Genomic DNA, 18,081 nt, shown 5'->3' with positions numbered 1-18,081 from the left:
AACCGTGTTGTGCTAACGCTTCCGCTTTCGGTCTACAAGGGTACGTGGACACACTCTCCCCTCTCGTTGCTATGCATCACCATGATCATGTGTGTGCGTAGGATTTTTTTTGAAATTACTACGTTCCCCAACAGTGGCATCCGAGCCAGGTTTTATGCGTAGATGTTATATGCACGAGTAGAACACAAGTGAGTTGTGGGCGATACAAGTCATACTGCTTACCAGCATGTCATACTTTGGTTCGGCGGTATTGTTGGATGAAGCGGCCCGGACCGACATTACGCGTACGCTTACGCGAGACTGGTTCTACCGACGTGCTTTCCACATAGGTGGCTGGCGGGTGTCAGTTTCTCCAACTTTAGTTGAACCGAGTGTGGCTACGCCCGGTCCTTGAGAAGGTTAAAACAGCACTAACTTGACAAACTATCGTTGTGGTTTTGATGCGTAGGTAAGAACGGTTCTTGCTCAGCCCGTAGCAGCCACGTAAAACTTGCAACAACAAAGTAGAGGACGTCTAACTTGTTTTTGCAGGGCATGTTGTGATGTGATATGGTCAAGGCATGATGCTATATTTTATTGTATGAGATGATCATGTTTTGTAACCGAGTTATCGGCAACTGGCAGGAGCCATATGGTTGTCGCTTTGTTGTATGCAATGCAATCGCCCTGTAATTGCTTTACTTTGTCACTAAGCGGTAGCGATAGTCGTAGAAGCAATAGTTGGCAAGACGACAACGATGCTACGATGGAGATCAAGGTGTCGCGTCGGTGACGATGGTGATCATGACGGTGCTTCGGAGATGGAGATCACAAGCACAAGATGATGATGGCCATATCATATCACTTATATTGATTGCATGTGATGTTTATCTTTTATGCATCTTATCTTGCTTTGATTGACGGTAGCATTATAAGATGATCTCTCACTAAATTATCAAGGTATAAGTATTCTCCCTGAGTATGCACCGTTGCGAAAGTTCTTCGTGCTGAGACACCACGTGATGATCGGGTGTGATAGGCTCTACGTTCAAATACAACAAGTGCAAAATAGTTGCACACGCGGAATACTCAGGTTAAACTTGACGAGCCTAGCATATGCAGATATGGCCTTGGAACACTGAGACCGAAAGGTCGAGCGTGAATCATATAGTAGATATGATCAACATAGTGATGTTCACCATTGAAACTACTCCATCTCACGTGATGATCGGATATGGTTTAGTTGATATGGATCACGTGATCACTTAGAGGATTAGAGAGATGTCTATCTAAGTGGGAGTTCTTTAATAATTTGATTAACTGAACTTTAATTTATCATGAACTTAGTCCTGGTAGTATTAGCATATCTATGTTGTAGATCAATAGCTCGCGTTTAGCTCCCTTGTTTTATTTTGATATATTCCTAGAGAAAACTAAGTTGAAAGATGTTAGTAGCAATGATGCGGATTGGATATGTGATCTGAGGATTATCCTCATTGCTGCACAGAAGAATTATGTCCTTGATGCACCGCTAGGTGACAGACCTATTGCAGGAGCAGATGCAGACGTTATGAATGTTTGACAAAGCTCGGTATGATAACTACTTGATAGTTTAGTGCACCATGCTTTACGGCTTAGAACCGGGACTTCAAAAATGTTTTGAACGCCACGGAGCATATAAGATGTTCCAAGAGTTGAAATTGGTATTTCATACTCATGCCCGTGTCGAGAGGTATGAGACCTCTGGCAGTACTTTGCCTACAAGATGGAGGAGAATTGCTTAGCTAGTGAGCATGTGCTCAGAATGTCTGAGTACTACAATCACTTGAATCAAGTGGGAGTTAATCTTCCAAATGAGATAGTGATTGACATAGTTCTCTAGTCACTATCACCAAGTTACTAGAACTTCGTGATGAACTATAATATGCAAGGGATAACGGAAACGATTCCCAAGCTCTTTGTGATGCTGAAATCGACGAAGGTAGAAATCAAGAAAAACATCAAGTGTTGATGGTTGACAAGACCACTAGTTTCAAGAAAAGGGCAAAGGGAAGAAGGGGAACTTCAAGAAGAACAGCAAGCGAGTTGCTGCTCAAGTGAAGAAGCCCAAGTCTGGACCTAAGCCTGAGACTAAGTACTTCTACTGCAAAGGGACTGGTCACTAGAAGTGGAACTGCCCTAGATACTTGGCGGATAAGAAGGATGGCATAGTGAACAAAGGTATATTTGATATACATGTTATTGATGTGTACTTTACTAGTGTTTATAGCAACCCCTTAGTATTTGATACTAGTTCAGTTGCTAAGATTAGTAACTCGAAACGAGAGTTGCAGAATGAACAGAGACTAGTTAAGGGTGTAGTGACGATGTGTGTTGGAAGTGGTTCCAAGATTGATATGATCATCATCGCACACTCCCTATACTTTCGGGATTAGTGTTGAACCTAAATAAGTGTTATTTGGTGTTTGCATTGAGCATGAATATGATTTGATCATGTTTATTGCAATACGGTTATTCATTTAAGAGAATAATTGTTGTTCTGTTTACATGAATAAAACCTTCTATGGTCATACACCCAATGAAAATGGTTTGTTGGATCTCGATCGTAGTGATACACATATTCATAATACTGAAGCCAAAAGATGCAAAGTTAATAATGCTAGTGCAACTTATTTGTGGCACTGCCGTTTAGGTCATATTGGTGTAAAGCACATGAAGAAACTCCATGCTGATGGGCTTTCGGAATCACTTGATTATGAATCACTTGATGCTTGCGAACCATGCCTTATGGGCAAGATGACTAAGACTCCGTTCTCCGGAACAATGGAGCGAGCAACTAACTTATTGGAAATAATACATACTGATGTATGCGATCCGATAAGCGTTGAGGCTCGCGGCGGGTATTGTTATTTTCTGACCTTCACAGATGATTTGAGCAGATATGGGTATATCTACTTGATGAAATATAAGTCTGAAACATTTGAAAAGTTCATATAATTTCAGAGTGAAGTGGAAAATCATCGTAATAAGAAAATAAAGTTTCTACGATCTGATCGTGGAGGAGAATATTTGAGTTACGAGTTTGGTCTTCATTTGAAACAATGCGGAATATTTTTCGCAACTCACGCCACCTGGAACACCACAACATAATGGTGTGTCCGAACGTCATAACCGTACTTTATTGGACGTACTGCAATCTATGATGTTTCTTACCACTATCATTTTGGGGTTATGCATTAGAGACAGCTGCATTCACGTTAAATAGGGCACCATCTAAATCCGTTGAGACAACACTATATGAACTGAGGTTTGGCAAGAAACCAAAGTTGTCGTTTCTTAAAGTTTGGGGTTGCGATACTTATGTGAAAAAGTTTCATCCTGATAAGCTCAAACCCAAATCGGAAAAATGTGTCTTCATAGGATACCCAAAGGAGACTGTTGGGTACACCTTCTATCACAGATCCGAAGGCAAGACATTCGTTGCTAAGAATGGATCCTTTCTAGAGAAGGAGTTTCTCTCGAAAGAAGTGAGTGGGAGGAAAGTAGAACTTGATGAGGTAGCTGTACCTGCTCCCTTATTGGAAAGTAGTTCATCACATAAATTTGTTCCTGTGACTCCTACACCAATTAGTGAGGAAGCTAATGATGATGATCATGTAAATTCAGATCAAGTTACTACCGAACCTTGTAGGTCAACCAGAGTGAGGTCCACACCAGAGTGGTACGGTAATCCTGTTCTGGAGGTCATGTTACTTGACCATGACGAACCTACGAACTATGAGGAAGCGATGATGAGCCCAGATTCCGCAAAATGGCTTGAGGCCATGAAAACTGAGATGGGATCCATGTATGAAAACAAAGTGTGGACTTTGGTTGATTTGCCCGATGATCGGCAAGCCATTGAGAATAAATGGATCTTCAAGAAGAAGACTGACGCTGACGGTAATGTTACTGTCTATAAAGCTCGACTTGTTGCGAAAGGTTTTCGACAAGTTCAAGGGATTGACTATGATGAGACTTTCTCACCCGTAGCGATGCTTAAGTCAGTCCGAATCATGTTAGCAATTGACGCATTTTATGATTATGAAATTTGGCAAATGGATGTCAAAACTGCATTCCTAAATGGATTTCTGGAAGAAGAGTTGTATATGATGCAGCCGGAAGGTTTTGTCGATCCAAAGGGAGCTAAAAAAGTGTGCAAGCTCCAGCGATCCATTTATGGACTGGTACAATCCTCTCGGAGTTGGAATATACGCTTTGATGAGTTGATCAAAGCATATAGTTTTATACAGACTTGCGGTGAAGCTTGTATTTACAAGAAAGTGAGTGGGAGCACTACAGCATTTCTGATAAGTATATGTGAATGACATATTGTTGATCGGAAATAATGTAGAAATTTCTAGAAAGCATAAAGGAGTATTTGAAAGAAGTTTTTTCAAAGAAAGACCTCGGTGAAGCTGCTTACATATTGAGCATCAAGATCTATAAAGATAGATCAAGACGCTTGATAAGTTTTTTCAATGAGTACATACCTTGACAAGATTTTGAAGTAGTTCAAAATGGAACAGTCAAAGAAATAGTTCTTGCCTGTGTTACAAGGTGTGAAATTGAGTAAGACTCAAAGCCCGACCATGGCAGAAGATAGAAAGAGAATGAAAGTCATTCCCTATGCCTCAGCCATAGGTTCTACAAAGTATGCCATGCTGTGTACCAAATCTATTGTATACCCTACCACTGAGTTTGGCAAGGGAGTACAATAGTAATCTAGGAGTAGATCACTGGACAGCGGTCAAAATTATCCTTAGTGGAATAACGATATGTTTCTCGATTATGGAGGTGACAAAAGGTTCGTCGTAAAGGGTTACGTCTATGCAAGTTTTTGACACTGATCCAGATGAGTCTCAATCTGGATACATATTGAAAGTGGGAGCTATTAGCTAGAGTAGCTCCGTGCAGAGCATTGTAGACATAGAATTTGCAAAATATTTACAAATCTGAATGTGACAGACCCGTTGACTAAAATTATCTCACAAGCAAAACATGATCACATCTTAGTACTCTTTGGGTGTTAATCACATAGCGATGTGAACTAGATTACTGACTCTAGTAAACCCTTTGGGTGTTGGTCACATATCGATGTGAACTATGGGTGTTAACCACATAAAGATGTGAACTATTGATGTTAAATCACATGGCGATGTGAACTAGATTATTGACTCTAGTGCAAGTGGGAGACTGAAGGAAATATGCCCTAGAGGCAATAATAAAGTTATTATTTATTTCCTTATATCATGATAAATGTTTATTATTCATGCTAGAATTGTATTAACCGGAAACATAATACTTGTGTGAATACATAGACAAACAGAGTGTCACTAGTATGCCTCTACTTGACTAGCTCGTTGATCAAAGATGGTTATGTTTCCTAGCCATTGACATGAGTTGTCATTTGATTAACGGGATCACATCATTAGGAGAATGATGTGATTGACTTGACCCATTCCGTTAGCTTAGCACACGATCGTTTAGTATTCTGCTATTGCTTTCTTCATGACTTATACATGTTCCTATGACTATGAGCTTATGCAACTCCCGTTTACCGGAGGAACACTTTGTGTGCTACCAAACGTCACAACGTAACTGGTGATTATAAAGGTGCTCTACAGGTGTCTTCGAAGGTACTTGTTGGGTTGGCGTATTTCGAGATTAAGATTTGTCACTCCGATTGTCGGAGAGGTATCTCTAGGCCCACTCGGTAATGCACATCACTATAAGCCTTGCAAGCATTGCAACTAATGAGTTAGTTGCGGGATGATGTATTACAGAACGAGTAAAGAGACTTGCCGGTAACGAGATTGAACTAGGTATTGAGATACCAACGATCGAATCTCGGGCAAGTAACATACCGATGACAAAGGGAACAACGTATGTTGTTATGCGGTCTGACCGATAAAGATCTTCGTAGAATATGTGGGAGCCAATATGAGCATCCAGGTTCCGCTATTGGTTATTGACCGGAGACGTGTCTCGGTCATGTCTACATAGTTCTCGAACCCGTAGGGTCCGCACGCTTAAAGTTTGATGACGGTTATATTATGAGTTTATGTGTTTTGATGTACCAAGATAGTTCGGGGTCCCTGATGTGATCACGGACATGACGAGGAGTCTCGAAATGGACGAGACATAAAGATTGATATATTGGAAGCCTATATTTGGATATCGGAAGTGTTCCGGGTGAAATCGCGATTTTACCGGAGTACCGGGGGTTACCGGAACCCCCCCGGTGGTTTAATGGGCCTATATGGGCCTTAGTGGAGAAGAGGAGGGGCGGCCAGGGCAGGCGGCGCGCCCCCTTCCCCTCTAGTCCGAATTGGACAAGGAGGGGGGCGGCACCCCCCTTTCCTTCCTCTCTCCCTCCTCCTTCCCCCTTCTCCTACTCCAACTAGGAAAGGAGGGAGTCCTACTCCCGATGGGAGTAGGACTCCTCCTGGCGCGCCTCCTCCTGGCCGGCCGCCTCTCCCTCCCTTGCTCCTTTATATACAGGGGCAGGGGGCACCCCATAGACACAACAATTGATCTCTTGATCTCTTAGCCGTGTGCGGTGCCCCCCTCCACCATAATCCACCTCGACAATATCGTAGCGGTGCTTAGGCGAAGCCCTGCGTCGGTAGAACATCATCATCGTCACCACGCCGTCGTGCTGACGGAACACTCCCTCAAAGCTCGGCTGTATCAGAGTTCGAGGGACGTCATCGAGCTGAACGTGTGCTGAACTCGGAGGTGCCGTGCGTTCGGTACTTGATCGGTCGGATCGTGAAGACGTACGACTACATCAACCGCGTTGTGCTAACGCTTCCGCTTTCGGTCTACAAGGGTACGTGGACACACTCTCCCCTCTCGTTGCTATGCATCACCATGATCCTGTGTGTGCGTAGGAATTTTTTTGAAATTACTACGTTCCCCAACAAGCACCACATAAGGAAAAATATAAGTAATAAAATTTTATTAGAAATTTACAAACATAGCATTAGTCAATGATGCAACTCATGAAATAATTAATAAGGGAAGAGAAGATTCACATATAAATATACCATCCTAGAAATCTTTTGTGATTGTGAACCCTCGTCAAAAATATTATATGCCAAAATTGTTGACGTTGGACAAGGAAGACAACTTAATGATTTATGTTTGTTTATATTCACATAGAAGTCATATTGTCATAGATCCTTCAACATGTGGTGCTTGCCCCTATCTTTGCTAGCCAAAAATTCTGCACTAAGTAGAGATACTACTTGTGCATCCAAAAACCCTTAAACCCAAATCTTTTTTCAAGTGTCCACCATACCTACCTATGGATTGAGCAAGATCCCTCAAGTAATTTGTCGTCGGTGCAAAAAGGAAATAAAAATTGCTTCTAAATATGTAAGATCATTTAGTGTAAGAGAAAATTGAGCGTTGTACGAACTTGGATGACAAAGAATAAAAGTGACAGACTGCATAATAAAGGTTGTCATCTTAAGGGGCAATACAACGCGACATTCTCTTGCACTAAGGGATTGAGCATGCAAACAAATAAGCGCATGGCAACCTCTGCTTCCCTCTGCGAAGGGCCTATCTTTTACTTTCATGTATTCACTTTTATGCAAAGAGTCAAAGTTTTCCTTCTATTCCTTTTTATTTATTCTTTTGGCAAGCATCATGTGGTGAGGAAAGATCTAGGCACATACGTCCAGTTGAATATAGATAGCATGAGTTATTATTGTTGACATCACTCTTGAGGTGAGTATGTTGGGAGGAGAAACTATAAGCCCCTATCTTTCGATGTGTCCGGTTGAAACATTTTGCTCATGGGTACGAGGTGAGTGTCAGCAATCATAGAAGACTATATGATGGTTGAGTATGTGGACTTTCTTAAAAAGCTCCGACACGTGACTCTTCCTGAAAAGATGATGAATTGTAGTTGCAAAGTTGACTGAGAACATAGTTCGTTGGTTTCTAATAGAGTTTTTGCTTTATACTTCGATTGTTTGATGAACTGTTACTTATTCATAGGAAGTATATGATGCAAGTTCTATGATCAAAGTCCTATGTTTAATTTTTTTGCTGTTATAATAATCAACATGATGCTTCTATGTCCGTATTTTGTTTTTATCGACACCTCTCTCTCAAAGCATGTGGACATGTTTTTCGATTTCGGTTTTCGCTTGAGGACAAGCGAGGTCTAAGCTTGGGGGAGTTGATACGTCCATTTTGTATCATGTTTTCTTACTATTATTTATAATGTTTTTATCCATAATAATGCTTTTTGGAGTAATTCTAATGCCTTTTATCTCATAATTTGCAAGGAACACACCAAGAGGGAGAATCCTGGCAGCTGGAAATCTGGACTTGGAAAAGCTACGTAGGCCACCTATTATGCACAACTCCAAATGAGCTGAAACTTCACGGAGATTTTTTATGGATTATTTGAGAAATATTGGAGCCAATAAACACCAGAGGGGGCCACCAGGTGGGCACAACCCACCTGGGAGCGCCAGGCCCCCCAGGTGCGCCCTGGTGGGTTGTGGCCTCCTCGGCCCACCTCCGGTGCCCACCTTTTGGTATATAAGTCATTTTGACCTAGAAAAAAATGGGAAGGCTTTCGGGACGGAGCGCCGCCGTCTCGAGGCGGAACTTGGGCAGGAGCACTTTTGCCCTCCGGTGGAGCGATTCTGCCGGGGAAACTTCCCTCCCGGAGGGGGAAATCATCGTCATCATCATCACCAACAACTCTCCCATCTTGGGGAGGGCAATCTCCATCAACATCTTCAACAGCACCATCTCATCTCAAACCCTAGTTCATCTCTTGTATTCAATCTTGTTACCGGAACTATAATTGGTGCTTGTGGTGACTAGTAGTGTTGATTACATCTTGTAGTTGATTACTATATGGTTTATTTGGTGGAAGATTATATGTTCAGATCCATTATACTATTTAATACTCCTCTGATCATGAGCATGTTTGTTATTTGTGAGTTGTTATGTTTGTTCTTGAGGTCACGGGAGAAATCATGTTGCAAGTAATCATGTGAACTTGATATGTGTTCGATATTTTGATAGTATGTATGTTGTTATTCCATTAGTGGTGTCATGTGAATGTCGACTACATGACACTTCACCATACTTGGGCCTAAGGGAATGCATTGTGGAGTAGGAAATAGATGGTGGGTTGCGAGAGTGACAGAAACTTAAACCCCAGTTTATGCGCTATTCCGTAAGGGACCGATTGGATCCTGAAGTTTAATGCTATGGTTAGAATTTATTCTTAATACTTTTCTCGTAGTTGTGGATGCTTGTGGGAGGGTTAATCATAAGTAGGAGGTTTGTTCAAGTAAGAACAGCACCTAAGCACCGGTCCACCCACATATCAAATTATCAAAGTAGCGAACACAAATCAAATCAACATGATGAAAGTGACTAGATGAAATTCCCGTGTACCCTCAAGAACACTTTGCTTATCATAAGATACCATTTTGGCCTGTCCTTTGCCTCAAAAGGATTGGGCTACCTTGCTGCATACTTGTTACTCTTATCGTTACTTGCTCGTTACAAACTATCTTGCTATCGAACTACTCGCTACTTACAATTTCAGCACTTGCAGACAACACCTTACTGAAAACTACTTGTCATTTCTTTCTGCTCCTCGTTGGGTTCGACACTCTTACTTATCGAAAAGAGTTACATGATTTTGATAGTGCATGTTAAATATGTCTTGAAGTATATTACCATTGCATATAATTATTTGTTCTTTTCTTTATTATGCTCGAAAACATGGATGCTTAAATTAAGCATTCTAATGTGAGTAGAGGAAACTAATAATAGAAAGAGAGCGAGAGGAAAAGAGAGGGAGAGGGATATGGAGTGTGTGTGTGTGGGGGGGGGGAGAGAGAGATGAGCCTACCTTGATGTCAAATATATTTGAACAACATGGTTACATGTTTGAAAATGGAAGGGTGTTGGTGGATGGAGGTGGAAGGAGATTGCAAAATGGATGTTCCATTGGCAGGGGTGGAGTGGATTTTTACCGGGATAGGGATGGGAGGGGCAGATATAGTGGGTGGAGGAGGAGGAGGAGGAGGAAGAATGATTAAAAAGACTGATACTACTACACAAGGATCTAAAAGTATAAGGTAAACACGATTGATATCGAATGCATAGAATATATATACCTCACTACAACAATTAATTAACTAGTGTAGCGAAAAAGAATGAAAGGAAAGATATTGATAGCTAATTACACTCTCATGTGGTGTTATTTGATTGTATAACACTAGGGCTCATAAGGCTATCTCTTTCCTCCTCCACAAGAAAAGCTCTTCTCCTACTGTCGGTGGCGTCGCCGGTCTGCCTTATCTTTGATGACCTCTAGGCCATGGAGGTGCGGAGGATCTCGCCCCCCCCCCCCCCCCCGGCGGGAGGGACCCCATTCTCATTCTTGTTAGGTTGAGCATCTTGGTTGGGGCTGTGTGCCGATGTCCCTTAGTAGGAATAATGTTTCCCACGTTTTATTCTCGTCCCGATGGTGCGTCTAATATCGTCGGAGAGTGTGTGGAGGTGTGTCTCCATCGGATCTCGTGGGATTCAGTCGGTGATGGTCTTCGGTGGATCTGTTTGGGTCCAGTCTTTGTTCGTCTTCGTTCGGTTGTTTACAGGTTTGATCCTTCTGATCTACGACTTTCTTCATCGGCTATGGTTGCTACTCTGGTGTGTTGGTCCTATGGGACCTTCACACGATGACTTTTCGACTACCTATTACAACAAGGTTTCCCCGACTTTGGTGAGGGAGGGGCGATGACGGTGGCGCTCCTTCGGCTCGCTCCAGTGCTTGTAGTCGGTGCTAGGTGGTCCACGGACATGGTTGTAATTTTTATTAGCTTTGTTGTTCTTTGTACTTCCATGATTGAAAATGAGTAGATTGAAAGTTTCTGAAAAACAGAGGAAAGATGAACAAATAATCAAGCGAATCTTTTCGAAGAAAACTTAAAATCCAAATTCGTTGACAAAGGGTCCACTACTGTACGGCCCTACCCAGCCCAAGTCGATTTTCCCCCAATCCAGCCATCTCGTCGGCCGCACGCATCCACCCCACCACCGCCGCCGTCCTCGCGCCCGTCTCGTCCGGTTCGTCTCAACCTAGAGGCCACCCGCCGGCGACCGAGCGTCCATGACGGAGGAACGCATTTCCAGGGCCTCAGGCGAGCCCACCACCGGGACCAAGCAGAGGTATGAGCCTCTTGTCCCCGCTCCTTCTCCGATTCCCGAAGCTCCCGAACCCTGGAGATCCGTCCGGCGCCTAGCGCCGTTCCCCTCCTTCCACCGTTGGCCTAAAAAAAAAAATTTCGCGCCGCCCGTATTTCTCCATTGGGGTCATAGTTGCGCGATGTGAGGGCTGGGCTGAAACGTGTGTGGTTGCTTGTCAGGAAGAAGAGGAAGTGGGATCAGCCCGCAGAGGACTTGGTCGCCGCGGCTGCTGCTGCTGCTAAGGCGGCGGGACTGCCCGTGTTGAACGTCGGAGCTCTGGCCGGCGTTCAATTCCCTGGCACTACTGCGTATCCTGCCGCCCCTTATGCTTTGCCCCCGCAGCTCGCTCCATCGGTGCTTCAGAGTGCTGCTGCTGCGATTCAGAAATTAAGTCAGGTCTGTCTTCCATGATACAGTCCCCACCCCCCATATGAGCAATCTAGTCTATGTATTATCTGGGCACACATGTTTACTATCTCGTGTTTCTTGTTGCCTCAGGCAAAACTACCGGATGAGCTTATAGCACGAGAAGTTGTTATAAATGACGCTGATCCATCTGTGCGATATAAGCTCACGAAGCGGCAAACACAGGACGAGGTAAATCTGTAACAGCCAAACAATCGTGACCGTGATGTTCTTCTGTGAAAATCAGTTTTTTGACAATAAAGGTAATAACCGCTTGCTTGATATTCAACAGATTCAACAATGCACATGCACTGTCATCATTACAAGGTATCCTGACATGCACAATTGGTGTCCACTCATTATTGACTTGGTACGTTACCTTTCTGATATTTATTTGACCCGCCCAGGGGAAAATACCATCCTCCTAATGGACAGCCTGATGGTGAGAAGCCACTCTATCTACATATCTCCGCAGGATCTCAGGTAAATAATGCCCACACGATGATATCTTAAAGTTCCACTTCACTTCTTTGATTTTCTGTTATTCCTGGAGTAAACTTCAACTGCTTCGTAGTCATACCTTTCTGTGGGAAAGTGCTCTGGAAGCTGAAGAAATTATCATGTTGCAACCTTTACAGTCCAATACAATACTATTAATCACTGTTTCGAGGGGCTATATAATATCTGTTCAATCTTGTTACAAGTTTGTGACTTATTCTCCACGTTTTGTTATGCCCTTGTCTTTTTTCCGTTTTTTGTCAAATTGGACTCAGCAACACTATCACAGACATGTTGATGGGTTACCATCAAATTCGAAATTGTCAAGTTCAGATTGCCTGTTATTTGTTCAACTGTAACTGCTTTGCAAGGGTCAGGACTTAAGGTCATAAGTGTCTGAATTCTGCTTAGTTAGGGCGCTCATATTATGTCTTTTCGTGTTAATTGTCATGAAGCAGTAGTAGTGCCAATGGTAATATTTGAAGATAATATACAAGTTTTGTAACTTGTGGTGATGTGGGATGCAACATGCCTGTGTTCTTGGCACAGTGCACTCTATCTGTGTAATGACTTCCTCTATTCATTATTTCAGTGCTATTATCATATTTTTCTGTTACTATAGAACTAAACAATTACAATGGCTTACACATAGCAGCATTTTTTAATTACTTTCTAGTTATAGTTAGATAATGACAAACTAACCTTTTTCCCGCTTTAGCTAAAAGATACCGCTGAGCGCATTAAAGCAGTTGATCTTGCAGCGTCAATGATCGAGGACATCTTGAAACATGGCCAAATGCCAGAAGCCACATCAGCCAATTTCCCTTCTATCCAGAGCAACAGACAGGTCTCTCCTTCATATCTCAGTTTGCTTAACTTGATAATTTAGTGGACGGAAAACACCTAATAGAACAGTACATGGTGCGTTCACGGCATTTGTTAGTATCCGGTCTAATTATTTTCTGAATTCATCCTTTGCCCGCATTTATCTCGATTTGTATTGATAGAATGCAAGTGTTGGTATAACATTAAATACTCAGATATATGGATGATGCTTGTTACAATGTTTGCTGAGTACATGTAAGTATGTAATCATTTCCAGTGTTGATTTTTCGGGTATGTACTGATAATAGATCTTCTGATTAGGAAAACACAGCTTAAGAAGTTATGCAGCTAAATACTTACAAAGATTGCATCGTTTGGGGAAATATCGCTCTATGGCCTTTCATTGGCTCCTTTTGCTGGAAAAGGATGCATCATGCAATGAAAAACATACCGAGAAAAAAATGATTAAGCTGTGAATGTATATGTGATAATAACGGTAGCCATAAATAAGGAAAAGCATTGATCCTTCATCGAAATTGTGGCACTGCTGTTTAGGTCACATTCAGAGAGGGAGGATGGAAATCTCATTAAGTAATTCTTCATTCATTTGACTTTATGACTTCCAAGCCAATGTATATTGATTGTATAAAGGGAAAATATGTTAGAACATTCGAGAAAGGAGCAACTAGAAGCACAAAACATTTTGAATTAATTCACAATGACATTTGTGAAACTTTTCCTGTGAAATATGTAGATGGATTTGACGCTTTGTCACTTTCATGGATGACTTCATACATTTATCCCGTCCATGATTCTGAAGCACCCGAAAAATTTGATCTATTAAAGGCTTAGGTTAGGATCAGATCCCTAACCTTTACAACTAACATTTTAAACCAGAACTTTCCCATAGCACTGTCCTAAATTTAGGATCTTTTCATGGCACAGTTCCAGTCTTCCCTTCTTTTTTGGAGGCGGGAATCAGCTGTAAAATAGTTACGGTATTACTATGTAATAAAATTTTCCTTACTAGATTAACACCTTCCTTCTTATTTCACAGGCTGTTCCTTTTAGCGCCTCCATCTTTTTGGGTTTTGACGCAGATCCATCATTGAATGTTGCAGCTCGCATCCGTGGACCAAATGTATGTTCTTGGAAAACAATAAGCGACACTGGTTAAATTTAATCATGTTATTCTTGATATCCCTCCTGTTTTATTTGTCAATAGTCTTGTTTTATTTTCCTCTTTGTCGAGAAAAGAACTAATTGTGAATGCTTTCTCTGACATCCCAATCTGGATGGGAAAAACTGTTCTTGTTCTGCTGGTGCTTCTGATTTGTTTATGCAGGATCAGTACATAAATCACATTATGAATGAAACAGGGGTCACTGTTGTACTAAGAGGAAAAGATTCAGGGAATCTTGGCAATTGTCACGCTGAAGGTTGGTGATTTGTAGCAGCTTTTGGAAATTTGTATCTTGCAATCCTGTATTTATCTCGTAATGTCTATTGCAGCATCACAACAACCTCTGCACATGCACCTATCAGGTGTGCATTTGAAGAGCCTAGAAGCTGCAAAGGTTTTAGCAGAAAACCTTCTAGATACAATAGCAGCGGAACTTGGTGCTTCCAGGTCTGTATATTTTGATCAGGTTTAATCCCCTTAATAGTTTTATTTGTTTCTCTGGCTACATCAGAACAATTTTGCATTCTATTTCTACCAAACCAATGGGATCGATTTGCTGACTAGCATAATGCAATATATTCATACTTTACTGTACTTATATGCTATGATTAGTGATTAACTCACTTGTGATTCTGTCAGTTTATCCTTTGAAATACTGTAAGAATATGACTCTATTAATGTACTTGTACCAGTTAACACAATATCTAGCTTACCACATCAGCGAAGCAAGAAATTAGAAATGTCTTAGCATATATTCTCACTATGTTTTTTGTGTGACAGAATTTCTTCTTCAAAAGTATATGGTGCTGTTCCACCTCCTCAGCAACTGTTGACTGGTGTGCACACCTCGGGAACATCAGACATATGTGTGTCAACTGGAGCATCACATTCCTTTGCCCCTACTGGAGTTACTTCTCCCATATCTGCTCCTTCAGTGACACTTCAATCTGGGGCGCCAACTTATTCTGGGATTCCCCCACCCAGTAACCTGATCTATCCTAGTCAAGCAGCAAATCGTGGGGCTTCTTACAATGGCTATGGAGACATCTATCCCCAGGCAACTCCATTGCAGCAGGTGGCATTAACACTCAAGCATGCTTCATCTTCGACAACTCAGGTTATTCCAGTGGCATCCACATCAGCAAGCATGACGACAAGTGTGAACACAAGTACAAAGTTGGAGGCAGATAAACGCTCACAGAGGAGGAAATTCCAGGAACTGCCAACAGCAGACCTTCAGGTGCGGATTATTTGAACTGATTCAACTGCTACATCTTGGACTTGATATTTGATTACAGCTACATTCTTCCCAAGCCTATCTCTTGCAGCCTTCAGTCTACCCCTCAGAAAAATTCCCCATCCATCATTCACCCCCACTGCTCGCCCCTTCCTCTCCATGTCTATCCCCACATTACCACCCTAGTTGAACTGTTCTCAGTGGCTCACCTTTTCCAGCTTACCTTGTGCCATCTTTGATAAGATCACTATCTGATGTCTTATCTACACGAATTCAAGGCAAATATTGCTAGTGGAGAACCCGTATGAATTTTGTTTGTTGTATATCTTGATTTTATGAAATCTTTAGCAAACGTTTGCATCATTCTAATTTTAAATGTGATTTCAGCATGTTATATTAAGAAAGTGATGGTAACATTGTAGCACCTACAGAGTTTAAACTAGAGACACACTTTTGATTATTAAGGAGTTTCTGGTGCAAAATAGCAATGTTCTGCAGTTTGGATATTGTATCTGATAACACTGACCACACTTGAATAGTTTGAAAACTTTGAAAATAACAATACCACTTCATGTTATATTTGGCTTGTTTTAAACTAGAAAAGGACCACACAAATAGATTTGTGAAATTTGCTTTTTCATTAAGCAATTTCAGTTCCTGCAATGTAGGGGAACTTTACATTTCATCATATAGCTAAAAACTACTGTAACTTGTAAGTTGATGACTGCCAGATTCACATATTGATTTTTTTTGGACTGTCTTATCTGCTTCTAACATATAATTTCATTCCAGGTATTTTCTCTGACCATGTCTGAAGCTCGCAGGGTGGTAATAGATCTATATGTGTTCTTTTTTTCTACAGGGTTTATTCCAAGTTGGAGTTTGCAATCGCGATGGTGTTTAGCTGATAAGATATGCAGGGTTATTCTGCTTGTGAATTGGATGATTGCTTCTATTTTCTTGTTGCTAATGCAAAGTACCCTTGTTTTCAACCTGTTGCTGCCAGCATGCAGACTTCAGTAAATGACAATTAACATTGCTACCATACGCTTCAACAAATGCTGTTAACATCGCTAGCATACATATGGCATTCTTGGCTGATATAGTTTTCTTAATAGGTATTGGTATTAATCTGGTTAAGCCCCACTTTATTCCTCTGAGAAAATGCCTACAGTTCTGCATTTAGAAAACTTGCTCGCTTAGTCACACTCACCTATAATAACTAGTACAAATGTGCAAAATTATTTTACTATTTTGTTTAGAACAAAATGGCTTTATTAAACACTTAAAAGGAAGCTTTCTTTACTTTCTTAGTTGTACAAACATTGCTGCCCCCAACTTGCTAAGTCGGCATGATTAATGGTTTTCCATATGTCATGTTTACTTGTACTGCAATTCCATATAATTCATGTATTTATGCACTGGTGGTGCTGTTTATGGACAGTAGTTGCCGATTTCATCCTCCTTTTGCGTTTTACCATTAATATGCTTTAATTTAATTCAATGCAAAGGAATTTGATGGGAAAGTGTTTTTGTTTCATGTTTCCAGAACTCACAACAGGGGTCCAAATTTGTTAAGACAGGTTTAGATGATCTAGGTAAAATGAACAGTTCATCGGTTGCACCTACAATGAAAGTTCAGCCTGGATCAAATAGGATACTTCCACAAGATCCACATCCATCTCATCCGTCTGTATACACTAGCATGCCGCCACCACCACCACCCAAGAACATGTCACTGCCATATCCTAATAGCATGCCACCCCCACCACCCAGGAGCATGCCTCCGCCACCACCTAAGTTCCCTTCAAATGAAGTGTTAAGAAATGAGAATAGGCATTCAGCCCTAAAGGAGCCGTTGGCGCCTCTGAGATCGTTGGACGCGAGTTCTGCTGCACCACCTTCGAAGGAGCCTAAAGAGGAAAAGCCAAGTATTGCATCTGTTTCTGGTAATAGAGGAGCACCATGATATAACATTTTGTATATATAGATCTAATCTAACTTCTGTAAGCTTAATATATTATCTTTGCGTCCATTTTCAGATACTCTGCTGAAGCTTATGGACTATGGGGATGATGACGACGACGATGAGGACTAGCGTGCCTGGAGGGAATACAACTCCCAGTTCAGGGCAGAAACCATTTTCGTCGGTGTGAGAATGAGCGTGTAGTGTAACTGTACTGTGGGTAACACTAGTGCTGTGAAATGGAAATGCCGGTAGACAGTCCTGATGCATTTTCTCAACGCAACAAGTCGTTGAGCTTGTCATTTTGTATCAATGTTATCAGGTCAACAGATTCCCCTGATCTGGATACACGTGATTTTCCCATCTGAAGTACAGTAGTAACTAGCATGGTTCCTTAAGTATTCTTTCAATATGTTGATACTCCCTCCGCCCCCAATTACTTGTCGCAGAAATTTTTAGTTCTAGATACATTCAATTCTATCATTTTTGCGACAAGTAATTTAGGACCGAGGGAGTATGTGTTTAGGTGCTGTCAGCATTGTAGTGTACCTTTTTATAAACTGTGCACTCGCTCGGTTCCTAAATATATGACGTTTTGGCAGCTTAAATTGAAATTGCCAAAACCTAGTATATTAGGAACAGAGGGAGTATAATCAATAGTCTTTTTTTTGCATGGTAGTATAATCAATATAGTCTACTCACACACGG

The 18,081-nt window shown here is 41.5% G+C and overlaps 1 protein-coding gene across 3 annotated transcripts; it reads left to right on the top strand.

Moving 5' to 3' along the window:
• Positions 1-11,028: 11,028 nt before the first annotated feature.
• On the top strand, positions 11,029-17,771 carry LOC109765526 (protein RIK). Of its 3 annotated transcripts, none has more exons than XR_012182330.1 (12): positions 11,029-11,241; positions 11,439-11,655; positions 11,758-11,856; positions 11,957-11,991; positions 12,072-12,147; positions 12,881-13,009; positions 14,045-14,128; positions 14,333-14,426; positions 14,500-14,617; positions 14,951-15,410; positions 16,270-17,356; positions 17,450-17,771. XR_012182330.1 is itself a non-coding variant. In XM_020324307.4 (12 exons), exons 1-12 carry the CDS (start codon positions 11,183-11,185, stop codon positions 17,503-17,505), a joined length of 1,827 nt encoding a protein of 608 aa, XP_020179896.2. In that variant the 5' UTR covers positions 11,049-11,182; the 3' UTR covers positions 17,506-17,771. The 3 variants fall into 3 exon arrangements, 1 of the variants encoding a protein (XP_020179896.2); XR_012182329.1 differs by having other exon boundaries at positions 11,049-11,241; positions 16,200-17,356; XM_020324307.4 differs by having other exon boundaries at positions 11,049-11,241; positions 16,957-17,356.
• The last annotated feature ends 310 nt before the right edge of the window (positions 17,772-18,081 follow it).

Source organism: Aegilops tauschii, chromosome 4 (assembly GCF_002575655.3).
Source record: "Aegilops tauschii subsp. strangulata cultivar AL8/78 chromosome 4, Aet v6.0, whole genome shotgun sequence".
Taxonomy (NCBI): domain Eukaryota; kingdom Viridiplantae; phylum Streptophyta; class Magnoliopsida; order Poales; family Poaceae; genus Aegilops; species Aegilops tauschii.
The sequence above is the reverse complement of the archived record's forward strand: the minus strand, read 5'-3'. Positions and strand labels throughout refer to the sequence as shown.